Consider the following 26,355-nt stretch of genomic DNA (forward strand, 5'->3'; position numbering starts at 1 on the left):
AATCCCTTCTTAGCATGGAGAAACGAGGCAGATGCAGAGGGGAGGGGCCAGCCCTGATGTGGAACAGAAAGCCCTGCCTACCCCAGAGAGCATGTTGGGTGCTGGGGGTGTCTTTTATCTTAAACCAGCAAGGGGTCTGGGGCAGACATTGCATAAACCGGTTTGAGCCAAATCAGTTAACTCTGATACTACATTCAACCAGGTTTATCTCAAACCAGTTTCAGCCATTTTCAAACTGGTTTATGTGCACTGAACATCTGTTCTGTTACAGGTTTAAACCAGTTTCTGATCACTTAAGGCGGCTTATGTGTAATGTCTGTCCCTAGTCTGCATGTATAGTTTATCTGCAGAGAACTGTGCTTATGTATCCAAAGCACAAGACAGGGGCCAGAGACGTCCAGTTAGCTAGAAAACTGTCAGTAAGACATACAAAAGGAAATTGAATTCTACCCTGAGTGGCTAAGGTGTCAGAAGTTGACTAACAGAATTTTCACCTTAAGGTTTTTGCTTCAAAGTCAGTTGAGAGTAGCATTGACCAAAAAAAAAAAAAGAGCGGTCTTTAAAGTTATCTGCACCCTACCTGAAATGGATAATCTCCCAGCAGTCCTGAGAGGGGGGATGTATTCACAGTGTTCTGATTTAACTTTATTTTTAAAAGGATGTCTAAACAAGAAGTTTTAGGTCTTGACATTCAGTAGGTGCATCTACATATGCACCCAACTGTGCAGTTGTTACCGCGCAGTCATTTAGTACTTACTAAAGCAGTTTCCTACCTCACAGTCCTGGTGGCACATGGGTTGTTTCCAACCCTACTGTGCAGTAGCAGTTGCGCTGCTGTGCAGTAGTGTAGGCATCACAGTTTGTGTCTGCCAATGGTACATCACTGTTGCGATGAGCTGCAACAACATAGAGTCTCATGTAGATGTACCCAGTGTGTACTGAAACTTTACCATGTACTTAAAATAAGTATTTTTGTAGTTGTTTTTGTTTGGCTCTATGGATGTTCTCTTTTGATAAGATCTTTCATCCGAATTCTCCATTGGATCAGGTAGCAGTTTAGGATGAATTACTCAGTTTAACATGTTTTCCTTTTTGTAATTCTGAAATTAGTAAAAAACACACATTTGGTGAGATGAGGGTCCTAGCTTAGGTCCCTCTTCACGTTTAGGCTTCTTAAATGGATTGCCAGTCATTGAGTATCACCTTTAGTTTTCTGGAGTAGAGTTGGACATAGGCTTTTACCTTGCACTTATCACCATTGTGAATCAGGAAATTTTACTGAATTATAATTATCTATTATTAGTTCTCTTTCCTATGGGATTGGGATTTCTGTAAAATAATGATGATAGTCTTTTAATACACATCACAAGCAGGTCCAGGGAGGTGATCCTTCCCCTCTATGCGTCACTAGTCAGGCCACAGTTGGATTACTGCGTCCAGTTTTGGGCACTGCACTTCAGGAGGGATGTGGCTAGCGTTGAGAGGGTTCAGAGGAGGGCCATTTGCATGGTCAAGGGGCAGTGGGGCAGGCCCTATGAGGAGAGGCTAAAGGGCCTGAACCTATTCAGCCTCCACAAGAGAAGGCAGAGAGGGGATCTGGTGGCTGGTGGCTGTTTACAAACTCACGGGGGGGGGGGGGGGAACGAGAATTGGGGGAGGCTCTATTCCCCTGGGCACCACCCGGGGTTACTAGGAATAATGGCCACAAATTGTTAGAGAGAAGGTTCAGGCTGGACATCAGGAGACATTACTTTACAGTTAGGGCTGCCAGGCTCTGGAATGGGCTCCCAAGTGAGATGGTACTCTCTCCTACCTTGGTGGTCTTCAAGAGAAGGCTGGATAGATATTTGGCTGGGGTGATACTACTGCGGCACCCATTCCTGCCCGGGGCAGGGGGTCAGACCTGTTGGTCTGTTTAGGTCCCTTCTGACCCTAAGCACTATGAAACTATGTACTGTAAATCATTATCAGTACCCAACAACACTTCTATCCCACTTTCTTCTCCCAGATTGACTGAAATATTAAAAATGAAAACACTTGCTTTAAAAAGAGCTTATTGCAAAATAGACATTGTGGTAGGTTCTGTTTAGTCCAGTGACCTACTCCTTATCAGCTGCATCTTTTATTTAAAGAGCCCTGAGAACTCCCCAAAGATTCTTAGCATCAAATCTTGATTTCTGTTCTAAAACATAAAGGCTGTGTAAGCCCAGAAGCCTACACTAATGGTTGTTTTATACATTGAGGAAGGAGTTAAGCCAGTTTCAAGCATGCAGAATAGACAACTCCAAAGATCAGGCCTACAGAAAATGTATAGCATAGGTTCTGCTTAATCAGGTGGTGTGAAGTATTTTAGATTGATCTATATGGTCCTAAGCCAGACCGAGGTTCATGTAGATGTGTTTTTTATTACACTGGACATCAGAGCTAGGGTCCTGTCATAGTAAAACGCATATCAGTCCATGTTCAGAATCTGTCAGGAGGTTAACCAGAAGGTTATTGTCAGGAAATACTCAAGCTAAACCTAATTATTGTTATAAACAATGAAAACACAAAACATTTAAAGGGCAAACAGCTTCATAACAAAAGGTTAAATGCAGAAGTTGGGTTGTCACAGATGCAGCATTCCATTTATTGTATGAGGATAACACTTTGAAAAGTGACTTAGGAGCATAGGGCCAGTGAAATGACTAGTTCAGTGGCCAGGCAGTTATATGGGAGGGAGGAGACTTGGATTCTGGTTTCTACTGCCAGGAGTGTTCATACATCATATCATGGGGCTGTTTAATGTAAAATCCAATGGAAGTGAAGTGTGAATGTCCCTTTTGAAAAATCCTGCCTCTACATCATTTGTCTAAATACATGACTGTAAAATACATGATGTCCACTAAAGTTGTGATATGTAAATAACCTAAGTGAACCGATTTTTATTTTATACTTTTAGTGGGGTTTGGTTTTTTGTAAATTTAAAGATGGCAAATTAACATTTTTAAAATTTATTTATTGATGGCTGCAGGAAACAATTTGAGGAAATGGTTTCCTACTTCAATATGGCTTCAATGGAAGAACTTGCAGAATACGTTGCAAAAGCAACATCAGAAATACGACAGAAAATGTTGAAAGATTTTTATGCAGCAAAGTACCCAGAGTTAGAGAACATTTTTACAATTGAGGTTCCAGCGTGTGTTTCAGATAGATGTGAGGAAGATGAGATGTGTTCAGCTCATTCCAGAAAGAGAAAGTCCCCTATTAAATTTAGGAAATCACGGTCTAGTGCTTCAGCAGTTGAAGATCCTCCCCATGAAACTACAGAAATATGTAGCCAAAAAAGACATAAAGTAGAAACAGAGCAAGTTCACAATAACTCCTGCATACAAGATGATGTGTGTCTTAATGCCGAGTATAAACAATTGCCCACTGTCATTACCCAAGATAGCATCAGTGGCAGAAACAGTCGGGCATTCAAAGATTTTATGGCATCTGGCTCATTAAGCAGTAAATCAGAAATAATTGAGGTGCTGTCTGCAAATGCCACTTGCAGACAGCAAGACTCAGAGGGGACAGTGTCTCCGAGAAAAAGATCCCTGTCTCAGTCAGAAAACGGTGAGAAACTCTTCTGCAAGAAAAACTCTTTTGTAGACTTACTGGGAGACACCTCTATTCTCAGTGACCTCTTCAAAAGCGATGGAAATAGGCCTACCCAGCTGCCAAGAAGATTCCCTTCAGAGCCTGCATCGAAAGCAAAAGAACGACCAAAAGACTTCTGGGATATGCTGAATGAGGAGAATGATGAGAGCATCGGGAAGCTGACAGATGTGGCAGTCATCGAGAAGCTGTGTGAGAGAGCGCCTCTTGCTGCTCTGACAAAAAAGGAAGAAGCATGTGAAAGTTCTCTTTGGAAAAAGAATGAGAATTTTCTGTGGAAAAAATATAATGCAACTGAACCTGTGCCTGGCACATCTCTAGATGCATAGATGTGTACATTTATCTTACATCTCAGGTACCAAGCTAATCAGTTGCAAAGTGATTAAGAATATTCACTGGTATTAGTAGCATAAATTATCAGACAATTTTCAGATTTATTATGCTCCAGTCTTATTGCCCTTGGGGCATAGGGTAAGATAGTCTAAGATAGTATGTTACTGTGTAATGAACAAGGTAGAGATTGCAATATGGTTTTAGTAATTCACTGTATTTTTAAAACTTGATCTTCTAAATTTAGAATCATAAGAAAGTAGGGCTGGACTGGACCACCAGAGGTCATCTAATCCATCCCTATCTTTGAGGCAGGATCATTCCTCTCTAAACCATCCTAGGCAAGTTTTGTCTAACCTTATTATGCACATACAGGGAATAAATGGAAGGAATGGCAAGTTGCAGAACTATTACAATGGACACAAGGATAAGGTGCAAACTTTCCCTTTACGACTTCAACTTTGGTAGGACTTGAGAAGAATTACACCAGTAATACTGCTGTAATCATTTGAGTCTAAAGCATAACAAGATAGATCAGGGATGGGAAAATACAGCCCATGAACTGGATCTGGTCCGCAGAGCAATTTTTACCCAGCCCATGGTGGGTCCTTCAGCCCTGCTGGGTGGTGTTGGGGCACCCCTGTCCTGTGCCATCCTGCAGCTCCCCTGAGATGCGTGCGTAGCAGTGGCAGCCCCCAGCTCTGCCAGCTTGGTGTGGGGTGTAGTGGTGTGGAACAGAGCAGAGCAACGCGGGAGCTCCAGTGAAGGCGCCACATCCAGAGTTGGGGCTGGAGGCTGGTCTCCATGGACCGCACACGGCCAGGCAGGGAGCTGCATCCCTGAACACAGCTCCCTGCACAGTCACACAGTCTCCATGGAGAGCAGCCCCAGATGAAGCTCCCCATCCAGCAGCACGCAGTCTTCACAGAAACCAGCCTCAGATGCAGTGCCCATCACTGCCACTGATCCCATGCTGCTATGCCACACACCAAGATGGGAGAACTGGGGACTGCTGCCATCACACAGGCATCCTGAGGCAAGCTGCAGACTGGTATGAGATGGGGATCCCCCAGCACCTCCCTTAACCCCAGCCTGGTCGTGGCCGCTGCTTCCAAGTGGCAGGGTGTAGAGTTGCCGCTGGGTCCATCCTCTTCCCTCCACTGCCTGTGGGCTGTGTACCCTGGGCTGGGGGAGGGGAGGGGAGGAGGGAAGGAAGTTAAGTTTCCCTTCGCTTGGGCTCAGTGGTGACACATGGCTGTTCCCTGCCCCTGCCTCCCTCCCAAGCTTCCTCCGCAAGGTACACAGCCTTCCTCTCCCCCCAGCTGCGGACCGCCAGTGAGGCCCAGTGGTGGCTTCCAGCTTTGCCCCAGCTCCACACTGGCACTACTCCATGATCCCAGCCCCACATGCGGCTCCAGGGAGCCGCATGGGCAGGGTGTGCGGGCGGGTGGGGAGCTGCATCCAGGGCTGAGGCTGGGATCATGGGGCTGGGATGGGGCAGAGCTGGGATCCACTCCCTGCATGCCCCTGCTCATGGAACCTGTGCAACTTGGTTCTGATCTGGCCCCGGCCCCATGCCATCACCACCCCGCAACCCCACCCTGTGATCCCGGCCTTGCCCGCCCGTCCCACTCCTGAATACTGCTGCCTGGGGCCTCATCCCACATAGGGGATTTTGATGAGTTATTGCATGGGGTGAGGAGAGGGGAGGGGGTGACCCAGCCCACGACAGCTCACCAAAACAGCCTGTGTGGCCCTTGGGCCCCAATAATTGTACACCCCTCAGATAGATGCTTCTTGAGTAGCACAGCGCCACAGGGCATGAGTTATGGATCACTATTTATGCCAATATGAAACTGAAACTGAGCAGTGTCTTCATAACTACTGCAATATACAACTTTAATTGCACATTTGCTGTGTTGTATCCTACTGTGATACAGCTTATGCTCGTTTTAAATGTAACTGTTTTAATTACATGAATTGCTATTTGATGCCAGTGTGCATAAAGTCAGTAATGACTCTGTTACCCCCCCCAACCCCACATACACCCTTATTTAAATTAAGGAGCTGTCACTATGCCCAAAATCGTCTTTCAAGTTACTCCAGCATAATCTCTGATGTTCTCAAATATGGCTTCACTCTTTAGGAAGGAGTGAAAAAAACATATGAGAACTCAATGTCTGTCTAATCGTTCTCACATTTTTAAAGCATAAATTAATTTTTTTTATAAGAGTCAGTAACTCAGATAATGGACCCATGGAGCTTTTCATCCTATACATTACTTATTTTAATTAGTTCCTGGCCAGTTTGAAATGACTTGGTAACTTTGCTTACCATTCAAGTATTCCAGTGAGCCAAGGGCCTTTATCAATGAGGTAGATTCTACATGGCTATCACTGTTATCAGATAGGAAGGTATCCAGTGAATGCCACAGGCCAGCTTTTTAGGTAACTCTTTTGGCACCCTCCCTGCCCCTATTTTATAATAGATTTCAAGACCAATCTGATTATCTTCAGAAATACAAGGTGGATTTTGTCAATTAGTTTATTCCAGTGTTTGAGCAATCTAATATGAAAATAAAATTATGGGGAAGTAATTAAAATATGTATTGTTCATGTTTGTAATGGAAAAATGATGGTTTCTTCCATTAATCAATTTGGATTACCCTATATAAATACTGTGCTCTGGAAAAAAATAAATATATTTAATAATGCACTGTGTATATTTTAAATATAAAAGTGAATTAACTGTGAAACAATGGTGAGCCAACTGCCTGTGTAAGTTGCTCACTAGACATGTAACTGGTTACTTGTCCATGCAGTCACTTTGCCTTCATAATCCTTATTTGTACGTGTATATTGCAGCATGTGCAGTGGCTAGACATTCTTATAAAATGTGGCCATAAATACACACATTGGTATCCATGCTTAAAACACAGTGATAAGATTGTACTTTACTAATCAATATTAGTCTTCTGTTGAAGTATTTCTGCTATTAAAATTACATTCTGATATGACTGTCAAACAGGTGCATCACCACTTGAGATCAGCCCCAACAACATACTTATGCTAAGAGTCAACAGGGTCATTGATCATATTGCTCACATATTTGTAATTTCTGCCTGTAGTAGAACAGTTTGGTCCAAAATGCTGATGCAAGGCCTCTATTGTTGTATCTGCAAAGATGGGTTTGCCACTTGGAGCCTCCATTTGCTGCTTTCTCTGTTTGTCATTATTGTTCACTAATTGATTTGTATTTCTTCTGCCATGCATGATGCATGTTAGTCACATTCTGAGTATTTTCAAGAAACAATAGGGTAACTGTTTTCATTGTGTGGTTCTTTTGGCTTGTTTGTTTGTTTGTCTTTTGAATGTGTTTGTTATGCTGGACTGCCCTCTAGGTGATTAGTATATGACCTAGGTGTGCACCTGTAGGGGTGCCCTGGGTCCTTCCTTCAATGGTGGTCCTTCCTTCCATGGATGCTCAGGCAGCACCCACCCACTAGCCACCCACCTGGGTGGCCCCATGGGGTGCCACCCCAGCAGAGGGAAGGACCAGGGCCCCCCGCAGCTCAGCACCCACTGGCAACTTGCCCCCCTGGCCACAGAAGAGGTGGGCAGGGTCCACGGGGGTGGGAAAAAAGGATTGGGCCCCTCACTACCTTTTTATTTATTTATTTTCCTGGTGGAGCCTGTCCACCTGAGCTGCTGCTGGGCCGAGCAGCCCCTGAGCTGTGTGGGGCCCGGTCCTTTCCTCCATGGCAGTGGCGCTCCCTGGGGCCACCCAAGTGGGGTGCTAGCTGCACAGGTGCTGCCCCAGTCACAGGCAGCACCCGGTGGATCCAACTCTTCCCTGAGCCCGCACACTGGAAGCCCACCGGGCACTGCTCCCCACGCAGGCTAAGGAAAGAGTTTGATCTGGCGGGTGCTGCTTGCAAGCTAGGACAGCACGCATACAGCTAGCACCCCACCTGGATGGCCCCGGAGGCTGTCGCCACTGCAGAAGGAAGGACCAGGCCCCCCTGCAGCTCAGGTGCCACTCAGCCCAGCAGCAGATGGTGCAGGCAGGCTGTGCTGGGAAAAAAACAAAAAAAGCGATGAGGGGCCTAATCCTTTCCTTTTTTCTGCGGACCCTGCCTTCCTGCCTCTCCCGCGGCTGGGGGGTGAGCTGCTGATGGGCCCTGAGCTGCAGGGGCCCCAGCCCTTCCCTCCACGTCGGTGGTGCCCCCTGGGGCCACCCAGGCAGGTGGCTAGCAGGTGGGTGCTGCCCAAGCTGGGGTAGCACCCACCCAGGCAGCCCCAGGGGGTGCTGTCACCACGGACCAGGGCCCCCTGTAGCTCAGGGGCTGGTTGGCCCACCAGCAGCTTGTCCCCCTGCTGTGGGAGATGTGGGCGGGCGCCACGGGGAAGAAAAAAAAAAGCATTGGGCCCCTCGCTGTAACAGTGATGGAAGCCCCTAAATTGAAATGGTGAGTTTTTAAGTGTCGCAATTAAAAACCCACCATTTCAATTTATAGAACTAAACCCCCATCACTTGTACAAGAGCCCTAGTATTTTCCATTTACATGGGTAACTTTCATGTTGTTACAGTAATTTTTCCTTCTTCCTGATCTTTGTCATGGCTATGTCTGGGTTAATTTTGTTTGTCTTAAGAAGCTATGTTTTGGTATTAAGAGATTTTGTTCTTCACCTTTGGGAGTCCAGTAATAGAACACGATGTCATGGTGTGCTGTTTGTGCCAGGCAGGGTACAAACAAACCCAGGTTGTGGTAGTGGAAAGTCAGTTGGGTGAAAGGATACAGTGGCAAAAGTTGCATACAATCCCAGATGGGCTGTAGCCAGTCTGTAATGTCCATAAAATGGCTTGGAGTAGGATAGTTTTGAGAGAGAGACTGATTCAGATACACCCCACATGCAACCTCCACCAGTGGCATCTTTGTGGAATCCCAGATAAACTCTTTTATGAGGAAGCTAATGTGGTATTGGCATCTGCCATCCAAGAATACAGGCGAGTATGGGCACACAGTTTTACTGTGACGCCATGAGCCCACTTTGATTGCTACTTGAGCACCCTCTGCCTTTCTAATGCATCCTGTAATCAGAGTATTTAGCATGGGTCCATCAAAGAGGAGCTGATGGGGGAAAAGAGGCTGTGCATAGGTAGTCATAACAAAGGCCTGTGTTGACAACTTCATCCACTTCCTTTGACAGGTGACATACATTACATGCAAAATAGCTTTGATTCCCTAGCACACAAATTAGCTTTTATAAATGATCTATACTCAACTGATTCAGAATAGATGACTGTTGGCAGTTATGATCAAATGTCAGTCTGATGTATCAGAATCCAACAACAAATGTATATGATCACCTTTGGTGTAGAAGAGGTGTGGTTTCCTAAAGTACTCTTGATTTTCAATTTTGAACTGTATTTTACGTACAGGTTCTAGGCCTTCTAAGGGACTTTTAGACTCCTAAAGCAGGAGTTAAGGGGAATCAGTCTAAGTACAGTCACCTGAACTCACTACATGCCTCCCTGTTCCATTTGCCTAGAGTACTGTGTTTTTGTATATAGAGAACAGCCCATGATTAGGATCTGGGTTGTAAGTATTCCTCTGCTTAAATGCCTTGAGGCATCCAGTTCAGTAGATGTTTTTGGATAATGACACACGTGAGTGTAACCAGCAAGTCAAAGGAAGTGATACTTTTCCTCTGTTCAGCACTGGCAAGGACTCACCTGGAGTACTATGTTCAGTTTTGGGCACTGCACTACAAGAAAAACATAGACTACTGATCCTCAACCAGGGTGCCACAGTACCCTGTGGTGCCTTGCAATCTTTTCAGGGGTGCTTCAGGGTGCCACACAATGTTAGCAAGGTTAGGTTTACAAATATGATTCACAAGATAAAGCTGAAGATTTCAAACAGAAATCCATAGTTGTGGTCTTTCCGAGTTCTTTGCAACAGAAAGCCTGCTCTATTAGCTTTCACCCTTTTTTGACTGCAGAAAAATGAGAGCTAGTTTTTTCAGAGGTGTCCCTTGAGTCTATCCAGGGGTGCCTTGGGTTACAAAAGGTTCAGTACCACCGACAGACAAATAGGAAGGAGCCCATTAGAGAGCAACAAAAATTATTAGAGATCTAAAAAATGGGCTTTACACAAAAATGTTAGAAGAACTGAAATTATTTAGTCTGGGGAAGAGGAGCTTGAGAGAGGCAATTTGGTAAGTCTTCAAATGCATAAAGGGTGGGACTGACTGTTCTGTGTGGCCATAGGAGACAGGACAGGAAGTAATGGTCTTAAATTGCAGGGCAGGAACTCTGTGAGGATGGTTACTGTTTGGAACAAGTTGCCCAAAGATGTTGGAGTCTCCTTGGAAGGTGTACAGTAGCCCCTGAGAGAGATTTTTGAGGCTAACAGTGGTCTGTTAGTCCAAAAGTTGGTACCACTGCTATACATGTATAACAGGTGACCATCCCTTCCTCCTCCAGCTCTATTTAAAAAAAACAAAAAATGTGATTTTTTTTTTCCTCAATTCTTCCAGAAATAATAGTTGTGGATACCTGTCCTTGGAGGTGAATTCTAGATTCTGCATTTTGAACAAATGGAGGAGCCCTGATTCATATACCTAAACTCTGAGAAAAGCAGAAGTTCATACATATCCCTGTGTTTAGCTTTGATTGTCGGGTAGTACTAGGCAGCTCCACGCTCAGTGTCCTAGTTTTTTGGAGGTGCCATTCTGAGCCGTCTGTCTCTATACATGCACTGTATACGTAGCAAAGGTGCCTAACACCGGCTTCTGGACTTGACTCTGGAGGCCAGGAACCTCAGTGTTAGGTGTTAGTGTCTAACTTGTAGGTACCTAACTCTTTTATTGGCTCTTGCCCAAAACGCATGCCAAACACGCCAATTAGATTTACATTTTTAATAATGAGAGGATAATCCTACACTTTCTGATTTGGTCAGTACTGCTAATATTTCTAAATAGTTTTACATAAACCAAGATGCACTCAAGCTATATACTTAAGATAATGAGAAAAATGGGAAAAGATTCTTTTGGGGTTTTTTTTTCTCCAACAAAGTATGTGAACCTTTATAACCATTATCTGGAATACTGTACCACATTGATTAGGTCCCAAGTAGAACACAAAGGGACCTCAGAAATGAGGGGAGGGGGCAGTACACAAATGGGCTAGTTCTAGTGGAGATCTGGAAAGCAGGTTTCCTTTATGAGGCCATTTGGGTTGTGGATCTTTCTAATACACAGAAGAAGGACTCCATTCTACCTCATTAAGTGAAGCGCATTCTCCTTACAAGGTAGACTGCTGTGGAGGACAACATGGGGTAATGTGAGGCCCCAAGAATGGACTAGCACAAATCTCCACAGTCTGGTAAACTGCGATTCTGACACCTCTAAGGTGCGTGGATGTGTAGGGGAAGCGGGTTCTTTGTGTGGAAAATGGTACTTGCCCATTTTATAAAGCCCTTTAGATTTGCTAAGGAAGAGTGCTGTTTAGAAACTAGGGATTACGTGCCTCCCCACCTTCTGCACACTGCATAGGGATGTCTGTATTCAGTCTCTTCATGGCTCGAGTGCTTCAACCAAGGAAAGTAGAATATACAGGATCTGAATATAAATCTGCAACATTAGTCCTACCTTGAATTCTGCCTATGATTGTAGCACAAAGTTCCCAAAATTAAGATATCTGAGATTGAGTATTCAATCATAATTCTGTTCTTTGTACATGTGCAACCTAACTATGGGTGGTTGAGCCCAATCCACTCAAGTAGGTCGGGGACAAAAGGGTTCGGGCCTTTCCTCCTTCTGTCTCTCCCTCCATCGACAGAAACACACCGGGGAGGCAGTGAGATAAGAAAATCGCTTTACTCGCTATTTCAGGCAACAAACTTGTACAGCTGTATCAGGAATCTAGTTCGCTGATTCCTCGGGAGCTCTTCAGTATGCTCAGGTGGTATACCAGATCGTGATGGGGCCGTCCAGGTTTTCGCGGACGCAGGACCTCCGGCGAGGGTGATCAGTCCTCTCCAATATTACGCAGGTCCCCCCCGTTGTTTTGGCGCGCTCCCCCTTTTAACCGGGCAGCGTCTGCCTGCCCCCTGCCAATCAGCACGGACGGGAACGCTGCTAACCACACCCATCACTCCTCCCCATGCTATGAGCACAGCTTGCTCTCACGTTGGTGTTTGGTCATATCTTTCTCATTTCTTTACCACAGTACATAAGCCCTAAACCATGGCCTTTGGATTGCTAATTACCAAATACAATTATATATAATACAATACAGACTAAAAGTTCTTATTCAGTTGTACAAAAAATATATATTGTAGATGTGCCCTGCCACATTACTGTAATAGAGACTCTGCACCTATTCTAATAGTAAACTGGTGTATAATAATTGTTAGCTCTTATTAGTATGCATGCGTACATCCCCATGTGTATGTAGGCAAACCTTCCTGTGTGTAATAAACATTGGATCTGCTCTTTGATCTGTACCCTGTACCCTACCGGTCTTTCAGAAAAGAAACAAGAAGATGCCAAGTTATTTTTAAAAATATGCTGTTTTAGGGACATATTCCAGAACTACAACTGATCATCTTATTCCCTGGCAACATTGCCTCTATTTAACACTCTTAAATAAAAAAAGCTGCTTCCTCACAGAGCAAGAAAAATGCTTATAAAACAAGCAATATAATGCCTTATTGGGTGAATAATATATCACCTTGCCTAGTATTATGGGATCATTTGATGGAAGACCTTATCATAATGCGTAACCAAGAAGCCAGGGTTTAATGTTGCCAAGGGAACCTCAACCATAATCTCCAACTTCTCTAGGTTCTGAAACCTCAAATGCAATGCCATTTAAATAGTGGGTTTTGCATTGAATATGCTGTATAACTTGTTTTATGTGAAGGGTAAATGTTATGAAATTTTAAAACCTTGGACACTGAAGCTGCACAGCAGCAGTCTGTGAACTGTGGTGGTTTTTGTGGTCTGGATGACTGCCCGTTGGAAAATAAGCTTAAATTTGATCTGGAGCAGATTCTCCTTTAGGTCATGGGAAGTTGTTATAGGCTTTGCTCTGTCTGTGTTAGCCATTATGCACTTATTGTAACTGGATGCCATTGAAAACTATAATGGGAAATCTGACTTAAGTACCTGAAGCAAGACAACTTGGTATTTAACACATGTGATGAAGTAGTAACATGCTTGGGCTTTGTAAGAAATTGGCATGAGTATGATAAATATGAGTCTGATAGATGTCTGTCTCCCTCTGAATCTGCATGCTGTGACCATTTTTATTCTATCCCTTGGTGTTTGATACAATCTTACAGCTTTGAGCCACACTTCAGCTTATGACAGCCAATGAAGACAGTTAAAGAAATTTGTTTCCCATGCACATAAAGACAAAACTAGCCTCAATAGAAAAACTGAAAGATAGTTTAATCACCTGATTTTGACTTATGCTTCAGCTAAAGAAGATACTTTCATCTCTGAGATGGATCCAGTGCTTCCATCTTGTCTCCTACTTCCTGTTAATATGGAAAGACAATGAGTAATGCATGGGGCTTTTTATTAATAAAAATTTGTTACATTTTCTTGCATGCCAAGCAGGTATGGTATGGCTGACTGTGGTATGGATCTGGATCAAAGAAGTGCTTGATACTAATAATATTGTTGCTTACGGTCCAGTCTCTAATCTCCTCTTTCTGAAGCAGTTCTGTGAGAGAACAGTAGCTAATCAGATCAAATAGCATCTGATACTCTCCAATACTCAACAACTAATCAGTTTGACCTCAGATCTGGATATGGCATGGAGATGGTGTTAGTATTTTTGGGGTGGGGTGGGGCAGGGGGTGGTTTCTGGATGCTTCAGAGGAATAGAAAAAGTGACACGACCAGATGAACATCATCAGGGGTCTTTGATATCATTAAATGTGACATACATAATGGTGGGAGTGAATGGACTTGGTTGGAAGTGGCCCCTCATTCCTTTTACCTTAAGATTCATTTACTGTATTTCAGCAGGACTCGGCATGGGCATAAGAATGCAACTGTATGCAACCATTTGCAGAAAAAGATTTCATTCGACTATCTGATGTCACAGGGGGATGAATATTCAAAGCCACTTGTTTCTGAAGAGGAGAATAGGCTTAGATAAATCAAAACTCCCCATACATGTATACATTTTATTTACTTGTACACCAAATTCTGTTGATTTACATGTGGAAACACATTAGTTTTCTTAGCCTTGAACCACAAGAAAATGTCTTGAAGTAGGATTTATTCCTGCATGTATTTTCCTGTTGGAATCTGACAGATTATACCTGGAGGTATTATGTAAAGCCATAACTATGGAGTTTAGGTGCACTGGGGATATGCCTATAAAATGGTGTTTTGTCATGAATAAGACGTGTATAATAAAAATTGCAACCTAAGGCTGAAAATGAGTGTGCCATACAAAAAAATCCCTACTACTATATATAGTATAAAGAAATTACTACTATATATATATAGTAGAAACTACTATATATATCCTTCAAATGCTACAAATAAGAGTCTTGAGCCTTCTTGGAAATTTGATCATAATTTGTTTGGGTTTGGAAATAAAGGAAGCTTCAGGGGATTTAGTGTTTGCAGGGTTACAGCAAAGAGGAATGTGGGTGGCTTCTGCTGGCAGGTTTCTACATGGTTGCTGCAAAGCGTGGGTCACGTGCAAACTGTGAACAGCCTTGTAGAATAAGGAGCTGACTTCATGAGGAGGGGGCTGTCAGTTTTCACTGGATGACTAGATTTTATAGCTGCTTATTTCAATCTGGAAGATTGTAGGATTCTGATTTTTCTCCTCTTGACACTTCATCAGATACCTGTAATCCCCTTTGAATTCAGTAGGAATTATTTGGTTGGGTAAAAGAGGGCTCCTGTGAACTCCTAAGAAATCTGACCCTGTCTACCCTGCATTTGTCTAACAAATACAACTGAAGCAGGAAACCTGTTGATAATATGGTCCCTCTGCTTGATTAAAATGTAGCGTGTGTCCTAAATTTTAGGCAGACTGCATCTTCACCATGTTTTGCAAGCTGAATCGTGTACCCAGGCTTGGGAACCGCCTTGCTGCAAACAAACTTCATGCAGGATTGTGAAAGTGAACAATTGCAGGTAGTGATTATGTTTCTGTGAAATTATTGGCGTGCATACTGACATTTTAAGAACTTTGAGAGGCAGAAGTTGATGGGATTTATTTTGGGATAACTTCAGGCACTGAATGGCAGACACATGCCAGCATTATGTAAAGTGGCAATAGTACTTGGGGGGGAATAAATAAATCCAGAAAATGAAGAACACATGTAGTTACCCCCTGTGGAAAGCTTGGTTGATTGACTTGCCTAGAGGGTAATAAGCTGTGCCAGAAGCAGAGAGCCTTCACCATGGTCTTTAGATGTCTCTTCTGTCCCTCTAGTACCCTCCTTCATACCACACATTCCAGTTACTACAATACATAAAGCAGGCTTCCTTATAGACCACTGCTGCCCTCCCTACACTTCCTTGATTCATTTTCCAGTTCACAGAAAGAGGCAATGGTACTGTAGGAAAAACGTATTGGATATTCATGTAAAATAAAGGCTATCTCATAATTCATCTGCACAAGGAGACTCCATGAAGGTTGCATATGTGCAACTTTAATTCTGGTATTTTCTACATTTTTGAGAGCTTGATGTTGTAACCTTACTACTCAGGGTTTTGAGGGGGTACTGTGTATCTAGTTGTGGTTTCCAAGGCTTTCAAATAGAGCAAACTGGGGGGAAAAACAAATTCCATCAGTGGAATTAGGTAACACACTGCTCATGACCTAGATTAGAATAATTTAAACCACGACACAGACCACTTAAGTACCAGACAGTGGTAGTAGATTGTCTCCTATGTGAACCAGCAGTATATTTCACAGTTGTGTCGTAAAGAGGAAGGAACGGTGGGAAATAGGAATCTTGAATTTCATTCAATGTACTGGAAGGTAGCTAGTCCCACGCATTTCTACCCAGCTTCACTGAGCCTATTCAACCCTGTTTACAATGTATTTTACCTTCCTTTTGTTTTGTTTTTTTTTTTAAATCCGTAATCCAGTCTCTGTTTCCTTGCCTAATTTAGTCATCCTAGTCTCCTTCTGGGATCCATGGCAGAATTCCAGTCTCCTTTGACAGGCTTCTCATCCCTGTCTCCTCACCAAGACCCCTTGTTCGGCCACTTTCCTGCCTTAGGTCCCTGCACAGTCTCAGAGTTTTCTACTGGCTATGGCTTCCTAGCCCCAGTCTCTTCTTCCGTTTCTCCCACCTCTAACCTCTGTTCATTGTGTCAGTCTGCTTATGCGCTATCTGGTCATCTTAAGTCCACATTCTCTCCAAAGTTTCCTCATTTTCTTCCTCCTCTCCACTAACTGCTAGTCTCCCCTCTTCCAGCTAGGTTTCCTTCTGCCATCTTCCACCTCCCATCCCCCTTCTTGTCTACTTTTGTGTGTCTGCATTCATTTAGATATTTCCTACTACTAGCTGGGATAGTACTGAAGGCACAGGAGAGTCTCCTTGCTCGCCATTCCTGTGTTTTCCACAAGACCCCCTCTGGAGCAACAATTTCAGGAAAAGCGTAATTCAGCCCCTGGGCTGCTGCATGCTTAGCAAAGTCACACTTCTTGGAGAATTTACCTGCCATATACTAACAAGTCTCTACTGAGCATGTGCAAACTGAGATTTTCAGAAGCTTGTAATTCGGCCAAAATTAACCACTTTCTTTCACAGGAACATCAAGACACAGTTCAAGTTTCTGCTCCAGCCCATGGGGGAGGTGCAGGAGCTTGTTAACAAAACAGCTGTCAATCTTACTGACATGTTCAAAATCAACATTTTTTCCTCTATTCTTAAAAACAGACGACAGATTTTTTTTAATTCATAGAAAATGCTGGGAGAAAAAGCAGTTTTAGGGAGTCCAGAACTATTCATGACTACAGATTGAATCTGGCTGGAAAAAAAAAAGAGAGGCAAAAGGAATTAAAAAAATATGGTGATGGCATGTTTCTATTTTTTTGTTTTGAATTTTTTTTTACGTTTGTCAAAGGGTGGGGATTATATAACATGAAACGGAAATGAAATGCTTCATTTTGGTTCCCACAAAATGTTTCCAAGTAATGCAAAAAAAAAAAAAAAAAGGAATTTTTGGTTCAGTTAAGCAAACTGAACATCACTTATTGGCATTATCCTAATCAGGACTGCTACCAGCTGTGCAGATCACAAAACCAAAAACATTTGAAAACGGCACCAGATGATACAAACAAATCACTTAACTGAGTCCTTTTGGACTGGAACCTTATTTCAGGAGGCTTCTTTGTTCAAGCTATGCATTTGGATGGGATCATAGTGGTGGCATGATAGCTATCAGAGAAGGCTAAAAGCAAGAGGTGAAATAAATAAATACTTTGTACTTTTGTTCTTTATGGGTTCTGCCCCACTGCTGAAGAACATGAAACCCAGACAAGTAATTTCAAATGTACCCCTGAGCCAAATGATCTTTTAATGACAATAGCCATGCTCTGTCATTTGGATGGGAGCATAAACACCCATTGCATCTGTCTTGTCTGAAAACACACTAATGAACTATCTAGTATTATATTACTAAAAGCTCTTGATAGAATACAGCAAAGAACTGTATCCTAAAACATGCATAAATTGTCCCTGGATGTTTGCAGTCACTTAAATGTTAGTAGCTTGCTTTTAGTATTAACGTATTAAACCCTTGAAGCTGCTCCTAATAAAGACGATAGCAAAGCAGTGATTGACATCACTGGGAGCAAGATCTGACTCTAAATGAATACCAGCTTGATTCAAAATAGGCTTTCGTTTTACTTTAGAAAACTGTTTATACTAAGGGGATTTCCCCCCTCTATAGTTTGATATTCAGTTGTTTCCATCAAGTGGACACTCATGTAAACAAGATCATCTGTATTGCCCTGAAACTCTTTCTATGCTAGTAACTTTAAACACAAATACCAGACGTATATTTATATTGTCTGAGGTAAATGCTCACAACTGTATAAATGGCATCAATGGCCTATCTGTAATTAAGGCTGTGGGAGACATTCCAGCAAAGAGTCTCCAGTTGTTGAGGTTTATAACTCAGTGGTGAGGAAAACAAATTCACATCATGCTGTAATTTAGACTATAATTTCTTAACTAGAATTTTTATTTTTAGCTTGTTTTATAGAATCCAGTCCCCTGATCCCACCACCTCTAAAACACAGAAATTTGGCTTTGCATCTAGATTCAGATGTGAACTGGGCTTGGCTTGTTTCTGTGGATTCATAGACACACTCACTCACTGTACTTACAGTATAATTAAATCAGCAGGAGCCCCCTGTGCCACGGACATGCTGGATTACATTACTGTTCTGCTGATGGGACAGTCCCACACTTCTCTATCAATAAGTTAACATCAACGAAATATGAAGTTTAAAAAACTACTAAGTTTTTCTCCTCTAGTTTACAAATTACTTTGTCTAACAGTTTCCCACAGAAGCCAAGTCCAAGTTCCAATGCTTTAGAAATTAAACTACTATCTAAATTGTCCCAAATATCATTGCATAATTCTACAGATAGGTAAAATGGGAAAAAAGTCATTAAGAAATCTCGAAGTTATGATGGCAAAGCAAATGACTTAAGCTTCTTCCTTGTGGTTACTATAAGGTTACTTGAACCTCTAGTGGGGGTAGTGTTACCCTTAAAGTGAGAGTTAATTGAGAATTGTTGTATTCACTAGTGTGCAATGGGCTAAGCAGTTATTCTGTGGCAAACTCGCTCTAGCAGCTCATGAAGCTGGAAAAGCTAGGGAGATGGCATAATTGGCATCCATGATAAGTACTTGAATCCATCCAGCTTTTACTTGCCTGTGTTTCTTCATATACTGCTTCAAGGACAAAGGCAGGATACATCAAGATCAAAATGGGAATCTGCTGGTAAAGAATGTGGCATTCCCTTTGAATATTTATCCCTGTATTTAAAAGGGGTCTCTTCCTACTTTATAAAAAGTCTGGCTGGGTAGTGAAAAGTTGGGAAGAACTGACTCTTTGCACCTCCTAATAGTTCAAATTGGGACAATAGTCCATAGTAATGCAGGAGTATTCAATACATATTTTACTCTTGTGTTTGTGGGGGGAAAAACATGATGCATTAGTATCATGTGATGACCACTTCTTTTCCATTCAAGCAGTAACTCAGAAGATATTAAGCTGTAGCTGTTAAATCTAAGCATTGTGAAACAGCATATTCAGCTAACTTGCTTCTAAAAGTTTGGAAAGAGTTTTCTGGATCATTCATTGAGCATTCAAAGCAGTCTTACAACATGAGAGACATTTCAAAGGGCTAGGAGACGGCCACAGTCATATCAGTATTCAAAAAACAGGATGACCTGGGTAACCCATCAGGCTGATATCAACTCTGGGAAAAATAGTTTAATGGCTAACATGGGACTTGATTAAAGAGTTAAAAGAGGGTAATATAAGAAATACTTATCAACAGGGACTTAGGGAAAACAGTGTCAACCTACGTTATCTTGTTTATTAAAGGTAATAGCATTGATGTACTGGTAATCCATTTGAATTCTGTGAGGCATTTGCTTGAGATAATTAGATTAAGAAATGAGGAAGGAACAAACTCAACAGTGAGTAGCATAAAAACTGGCTGACAGATCCCATGTAATTATCAATGAGAAAACATCATCAAGCTGCTGCGATCCTAGTGGGATCCCAACCAGAACTGGTTCTTGGTCCTATGCTACTTGTATTATTGAAAACAAAATCATTGCTGGCGACATTTGCCAAGAAAAGAAATCACAGGCAATTCGTAATGAAGAGCACATCTCACGTGAAGCAGTTGAGACGATTTGGCAAGCTGAATGCAAGCAACCCCTATATCTCAATTCCAGTTCCCCTTTAGGCAGGTAAATAGTACATACAGGGCTAAAGTTAGTTGCCTAAGTGATGATAAGGGCTACTTACATGGATTTAAATGCTACACCTAATGTGCAACTTGACTTGTCTTTCTGAGCATGTTCAGGACCATTAAACTATTGGACCAAAAGGCGGGAGAGTCCTCCTCATCTTTCTGAACCTCCCCAGTGCCACTGGTCCTAAATGCTTCTTAAGCAGCTAACTTTGGCTGTGTGTTATTTATGTGCCTAAAGTGTGGAAATGGATTTGGGCTTATGCATTTCACTGCACCCAAAGCTATTCGTACCTCTAGGAAGGAAGAACTCAGGCCATACCTACAGCCGTGGAAATTCTATCCTAGAAAGCAACGACTTTGTCTGTCACAACTCTCCTGCCCCTTTCAATCAGCTGAATGTGAGATCCCAGTACAATGCTATGGGCAAACAGGCTAATGTGATCCTTTGATGTATAAAAAGGAATACTATCAAGGTGGAGCAGAAAGATTGTATTTCCTCTGCATTTAGCACTGGTACAACCACTTAGCGAGTAGTAGAACTAGTTCTGGTGTTCATGATCCAAGGAGGATATTGAAAATTTGGCTAGGGTTATAAGAAGATCCACAAGATTCATTCAAGCCTTGGAAAAGACTGTATTTTTGTGCTAAGAGCTTTCCTCCACCCCAGGAGTTCTGCCTGCCACGAAGAGAGAGAGCTTTATAAAGGGAGCCAGAATACAGGGTGGGATGTATGGCAGAAAGATTTCAATGTCACGAATATCAAACAGTCATCTTATTTAGAAGTGGTAAAGCCACAAGTAACTTATAAACCTTACCTCTAAATAAGCACTGATAAAAGGTGAGTAGCTTATACACAACCAAAATGATTTTAGTGCTATTTAAGAGACTTTTAAATATTATACTGGGACAATATTTTTGCTCTTCCTCTACATCTAGGTGCTTTCATGAAGAGTCTTACATAGGGCTCAGACAGAGTCATGTAAATCTCTTACAATAGCCTACAATATCTTTGCTAATATTTGCTAAGTTAATTTGGGATCTTTTAGGTCTGATGGGAAGCTAATGCAAATCTTCCCTGTAAGATTGTATTTATGATTCATTCACCCATGGTCCAAAACATCCCATTCTGGCCTTCTGCTGGGACATCTGTAACAAGAAATTTCACACTGGAGGATAAAGTAGTAAGGGACATTTCTCAGCAACTTGATGGTCTGTAGAGTAAGTCTGGTATCTGGGGAACATAAATGTGATGTACCATAAATGAAAACTTCGAAATTTTACAAGAAAGAAGCAAAATGCAACACCTTGAGACCTGCAAGCCGACACCCTTGCTCCAGCCTTTTGTTTTGAGCCAAATTTGCATGCTCACAAAGCAGTCTCAACACAAAAGAAATTCCTTGCCCAGGAGAGCCTTCCATCACCCACCCTGCTGGTAAATATGAAACGTCATAACAAGAAAGAAGCATAATTCAATGTCCTGCTTGCCATCTCACAACTCGGAGGTAAATAGACTGCTCCAATTTTCATTTGAGCCTATTTTGCATAAAATGAACTTTTCTAACCATGAGATCTTACACTACCTTTCAGCTCTCCTGTGAAACATGAATTTTCATTTCCACCTGGGAGAAATTTTACCATCTTTGTACTCTGCCATCTCTTCCCCCAATGTATTTCTTTTCCCTTCTACTTCAGTCTTTCCAGCCTATCTCACTCTCCCTTTGCCCATACTGGCCCCTCAGGGTCTGCACCCTCTTTCTGTCCTGTGTTTCCTCCCTTCTCACCCTCAAGTGGCTTGCTCCTGGGTAGAAGCATTACAAAAGGCAGAATGTCCCTGATTCTTTCAGGCCTGACATGGGGTTTTTCAGGACTTTGTCCTGTGTCTGGTATTGTTTAATATCTTCATGAATGGGACAGCCAGGTGGAGTTGTAGACACCCTGTGTGCAGCCCCACAAGTGGGAATTTGATTTTCCCTGGGGACAAACAGCAGCGGCACAATATGTGCCACTGCTACTTGTCCCCAGAGGACACCTGTCCTCAGAGAACACTCTGGCACATGGCATGTTATCCCAGGTGGGGAAGGGGAGGCTGGGGCCACAGGGTGCTGGCCCCAGCAGCCTTACCTGGGGTCCTGGGTGCCTTTGGGGGCTGCAGCCACAAGGTCCTGGCATCAGGGAGCCTGGTCAGCAGCTGGAACATGGCTCTGGCCAGCCAGGCTCCGGTTTTGGGTGGTGCACACTGCTGCCATTGCACTGCCCTGCTTTTTTTAGATATGGGCTCTTTTGACAACAGGATCTCCCAGTGTAAAAAACCCCAAAACCCTGAGCTGCAAATTAACAGCATGGGGAATGCCTACATGTGTGGCATGTGCAGTGCTGCAGACAGGTCTGCAGTGCCGTTTACTGCACATGTGCATTTGTCTGGATGCACCCTCTGAAGGGTGGGCTAGGATTCAAAATGACCTTGATAAGAGGGAGAAATGGTCCCAAATTAATCAACTGAAATTCAATAAGGACACATGAAAAATCCTGCACTTGGAATGGAGCAGTTGCATACAGAAATACAGACTGGGGAAGAACTAGTTAGGTTGCAGTACTGCAGAAAAGGACTTGAGTGCTTACAGCAGCCAATAAGCTGAATATGAGTCAAGAGTCTGCTCTTGTTGCGAAAAAAAAGAGGCCAATAATATATTGGGCTGTATTAACAGGAGTGTCACTTGCAAGTCAAGGGACATGATTATTCCACTCTATTTAGCAGTGATGAGACCTCACTTGGGGTACTGTGTCCAGTTTTGGACTCCAAGCTTCAAGAAAGTTAAACAAGTTAGGAAGAGTCCAGACAAGAGCAACAAAAAATTATTAGAGGCCTGGGAAATACAATTTACAGAAAACAGGCTGAAAGAACTGGGATTATTTAATCCAGAAAAGAGAAGACTGAGGGGGAATTTGATAACAGTCTTCAAATACCTGAAGAGGGGTATCACAGAGGATGAAGACAGTCTGTTCTCTCTGGCTGCAGGGGACCAGACAAGGAGCCATGGTCTTGGATTGCAGCAAGAGAAATTTAGGCTGGGTATTAGGAATAACTTTATCAACTATGTGGCTGGTTTATCAACTGTGTGGAACAGGCTACCCAGAGTGGTTGTGGAATCTCCATCCTTAGAAATTAAGCCATATTTATCTATGGTTTTATTTATGATGGTTTAGTCAGGGATGATCCTGCTGTGAACAAGGAGTTGGACAAGAGGACCTACTGAGGTCCCTTCCAGCTTTATGACTCTTAATTTCAAATCTGTTGCTATACTGACCCCTATCTACCAGAAGAAGAAACCTCTGGAAAATCCCTGTACAGTTCCTGCCTATTCTGCAGTACTGATCTGGAGCATGCTCGGTTGTTCGATGGAAATGGTGCATGCAGCCTGCTTAGCAGGGAGGAGCTGTGCGGGAACGAGACGTGCCCAGTGAAAATAATCTTCCTGAGGCCAGTCACTAATAGACCTCTGTAAAACATGTGTCAATTGCAGTGGTGTAACATGGACAAAGTTAGGTAGATTTTGCTTAGGATACCAAAAGGCACATCTTTGACAGAAAGTTGGTACCTGACAACAGCATAACTCCTCTGCTGTTTTCATGTCCCTGCTTCAAAGCACCAAAGCAATACAATTTCTCAGTGAAACGGCTGTAAGTAGTTTTCCCCCAATGGTAAAAATAACAACAGAGTTTTCCCTGAACCTCACTGTTAGAAACGGAACAAGCTCAAGCTTACCAGAAAAATGCAGCCTGAGGCAGGCACTCGGCATGGAAAATTTCAGCCTGAACAATTAGAATTTGGCCAAACTATAAGGAACCCAAAGCAGGGTATTTATAATGGAAAGTACGGAGCAACCTTAACAGCAGATGCAAGTCTCTGTGTGTGTGTGGCTGGAGATGAACCCATGGAAACAGGCCAAGCCCAGTTCACATCTGAATCTAGATGCAAAGCCGAATTTTCTATGTTTTAGAGGTGATGGGATCAGGATACCGGATTCACACATTAGCGTGCACATTTGCCAATGTGTGTTCAGGGGTAGACCTGGGGGGGTATGGTGGTGTAGCTGCACCCCTGCTTGATTGGGTGGTGCATGTGCAGCTCGCCAGCATGTTAGCACAGCTGCTGCCAGAGCTCTGGATGCCGTCAGCCCTGAGCTCACTAGCTGGTTGGCATGGAGTCTGGCACAGCCCCTGCTTTCATGCAGCTCTAGAGCCCAGGAGGTGAACAGCACTGCTGTTTGCCCTTCCTTTCCCCACTCAAGGCCCCCTACATTGAATTCAGCAGCAGCAGAGGAGAAGAGGGGACGAACAGTGGCGACACCCAGCCTCTGTGCTCTGGAGCTGAATGAATGCACAGGGCTGAGAGCAGTCCCTGCTTGTCACCTCTTTTCCCATGCTGCTGAATTCAGGAGGTGGGAGGGAAGGAGAGGGCAAACAGCAGTTGAGTTAACCCCTGGGCTCTGGAGCTACGTGAAAACAGGGACTCCAGCCAAGCCCCACTCCAACCAGGTGGTGAGCACAGAGTTCGCAGCACCTGAGGAGCTGTGCTGTGCTGTGCTGTGCTGTGCAGGCAGCAAATTCAGAGTGAGCATACGCCACACTGCTGAAGGGGGTATGGCGACACCCCCCTCACTGCAATCCTGGATCATCCCAGGGGTGTGTTTCTTTATACATGATGTCACATGGTATTGCAGATATGATTGGCTGTGTGGGGGATAAGTTGTTACTGATCTGTGACCAAGCAATGAGTAGGTTACCGAAGCCTTCCTGCATGCTATTCAGGCATGCCATTCATTTATAGGCCTCCATCTGAGCACTGGCCAGAACTGCTACAGTGGTGATACATGAGACCTCCTCACCTGCTGAGCACAATGATGCAAGCTCCTTCCAAGTGATGTGCTGGGGAGAGCCACAATAGAAGCAGAGACTTTGCCAATATGCCAATGGTTAAGTACATTCACCGGCCACAGTCCTCTCCAGAGGAAACCACAGAGTCAGACCCTAGAGCTGGGGATGCACCTAAGGAGCAGCAGCAGTAGAAAAGCTTGCCCTGGGGCCCCCCTGTCAATTGGTGAGCATGTGTAGTGCATCCCAGCAAACCATATCATTTAGTTAGAGAGGCTTCCAGCTCTGCAGAAGAGATATAAGTTTATGCACGTAATAATTTTATGATTAGTCTGTTTTACTCCACTGTATTATTCTGGGAAATAATGTTTCAAGCATTCATTGATTCCAGTGAAACTAAACAAGTAGCTACACAGCCAACATTACTTTTAAAAGAAAATTGTGAAATATCCTCCCTCCCCCATATCCTCACACAGTAAAGTTAACTTTAACAATTATATTTGGTTCAACAATTTCTCCCCTTAAAAAGCTGTGTTCTGACATGGCAGGCTTTTTGTGTACTTTCTCTTCACCATGGTATGCACGTACGTAGTAATCCATTTTTTCATCAGTTTGTTGCTAACAATGAGCCACCTAAGCTCTGAAAACCTCCCTCTGCCGTTAGTTGTAGAAGAATGCTTAAAGGGTTTAAGGATGTCAGTCATCATCGTGTTTTTTAGGAAGAATGTGTGTGTGCGTGCGTGCATGTGTGTGCGTGTGCGTGTGTGTGCGAGGGAGGGAGAGGGAGCGGGAGGGAGAGGGAACTGGAGTTCAGAAATTACACTGTGTGTGTGGTCTGAGGTTATTTCTCATTTCATGAAATGCACGCTTCATTCCTGGCTCAAGCAAAACTTGCGCGTCACTGAATAAGTCCCTTATCCACTTTCCAAAACATTGAAGAGATTTGAAAGGGCTCTGTGGGTGGACTGCTACTATCAGCAAAAGCAAATAAGCCAACTTATTTAGCTAAGCATTTTTTAATACTTAAACATAATAACCTTCAGCAACACTTGAACAGTTGTGGCCAGAGAGGAACGAGGAGCAAGAAAACCCTCTAAAGTTTAAGCAGTCACACCTTAATTAACATTAAAAGCCAGATCCTAGTTCTTGATGTGTAAAGGTGCTGTCTGATCATAGTCTGAGGGGAAAAAACTGGGGAAATGACTAAATGAATGGGTTGTACTGTTTGGAGTCCCCTGTGGTGCTCTGGCTGTAGTTTATTCCGTTTATCCACCTTCCTTTAATCAGACGTGGTGCAAAGCAATTACAGTCCAAAAAAAGATACAACCAAGCACTCCTTGTGTCAAAATGTTTTGATGTTCAACATAATTAAATGGTGCTGTCCTGAAAAGCTCTGGCTATCCAGCAGCAGAGAGAAAATATAGCAAGTATGGTTGGCTGCATGTTGCAACTCAGCACTCAGCATAAATCATGGCTTAATGGCAGTAAAATCCAGAACACAATCAGGA

The 26,355-nt window shown here is 43.2% G+C and overlaps 1 protein-coding gene across 4 annotated transcripts in view; it reads left to right on the forward strand.

The window, feature by feature from the left end:
* ERCC6L2 (ERCC excision repair 6 like 2) overlaps positions 1-26,355 on the forward strand; it is a 144,026-nt gene that overhangs the window by 95,289 nt on the left and 22,382 nt on the right. For 3 of the 4 annotated variants that reach the window (XM_019478063.2, XM_014608732.3, XM_019478062.2), the window contains one exon: positions 3,014-6,685. The exons of the other annotated variant lie outside the window; for it this stretch is intronic. In XM_019478063.2, coding sequence (XP_019333608.1) covers positions 3,014-3,971 — 958 coding nt within the window. In that variant the 3' untranslated portion in view covers positions 3,972-6,685. Of the gene's footprint in view, positions 1-3,013; positions 6,686-26,355 lie in introns of those variants that run through there. 4 annotated transcript variants of the gene reach the window in all.

The sequence above is a fragment of the Alligator mississippiensis genome, chromosome 3 (assembly GCF_030867095.1).
Source record: "Alligator mississippiensis isolate rAllMis1 chromosome 3, rAllMis1, whole genome shotgun sequence".
In the NCBI taxonomy this organism is placed as follows: domain Eukaryota; kingdom Metazoa; phylum Chordata; order Crocodylia; family Alligatoridae; genus Alligator; species Alligator mississippiensis.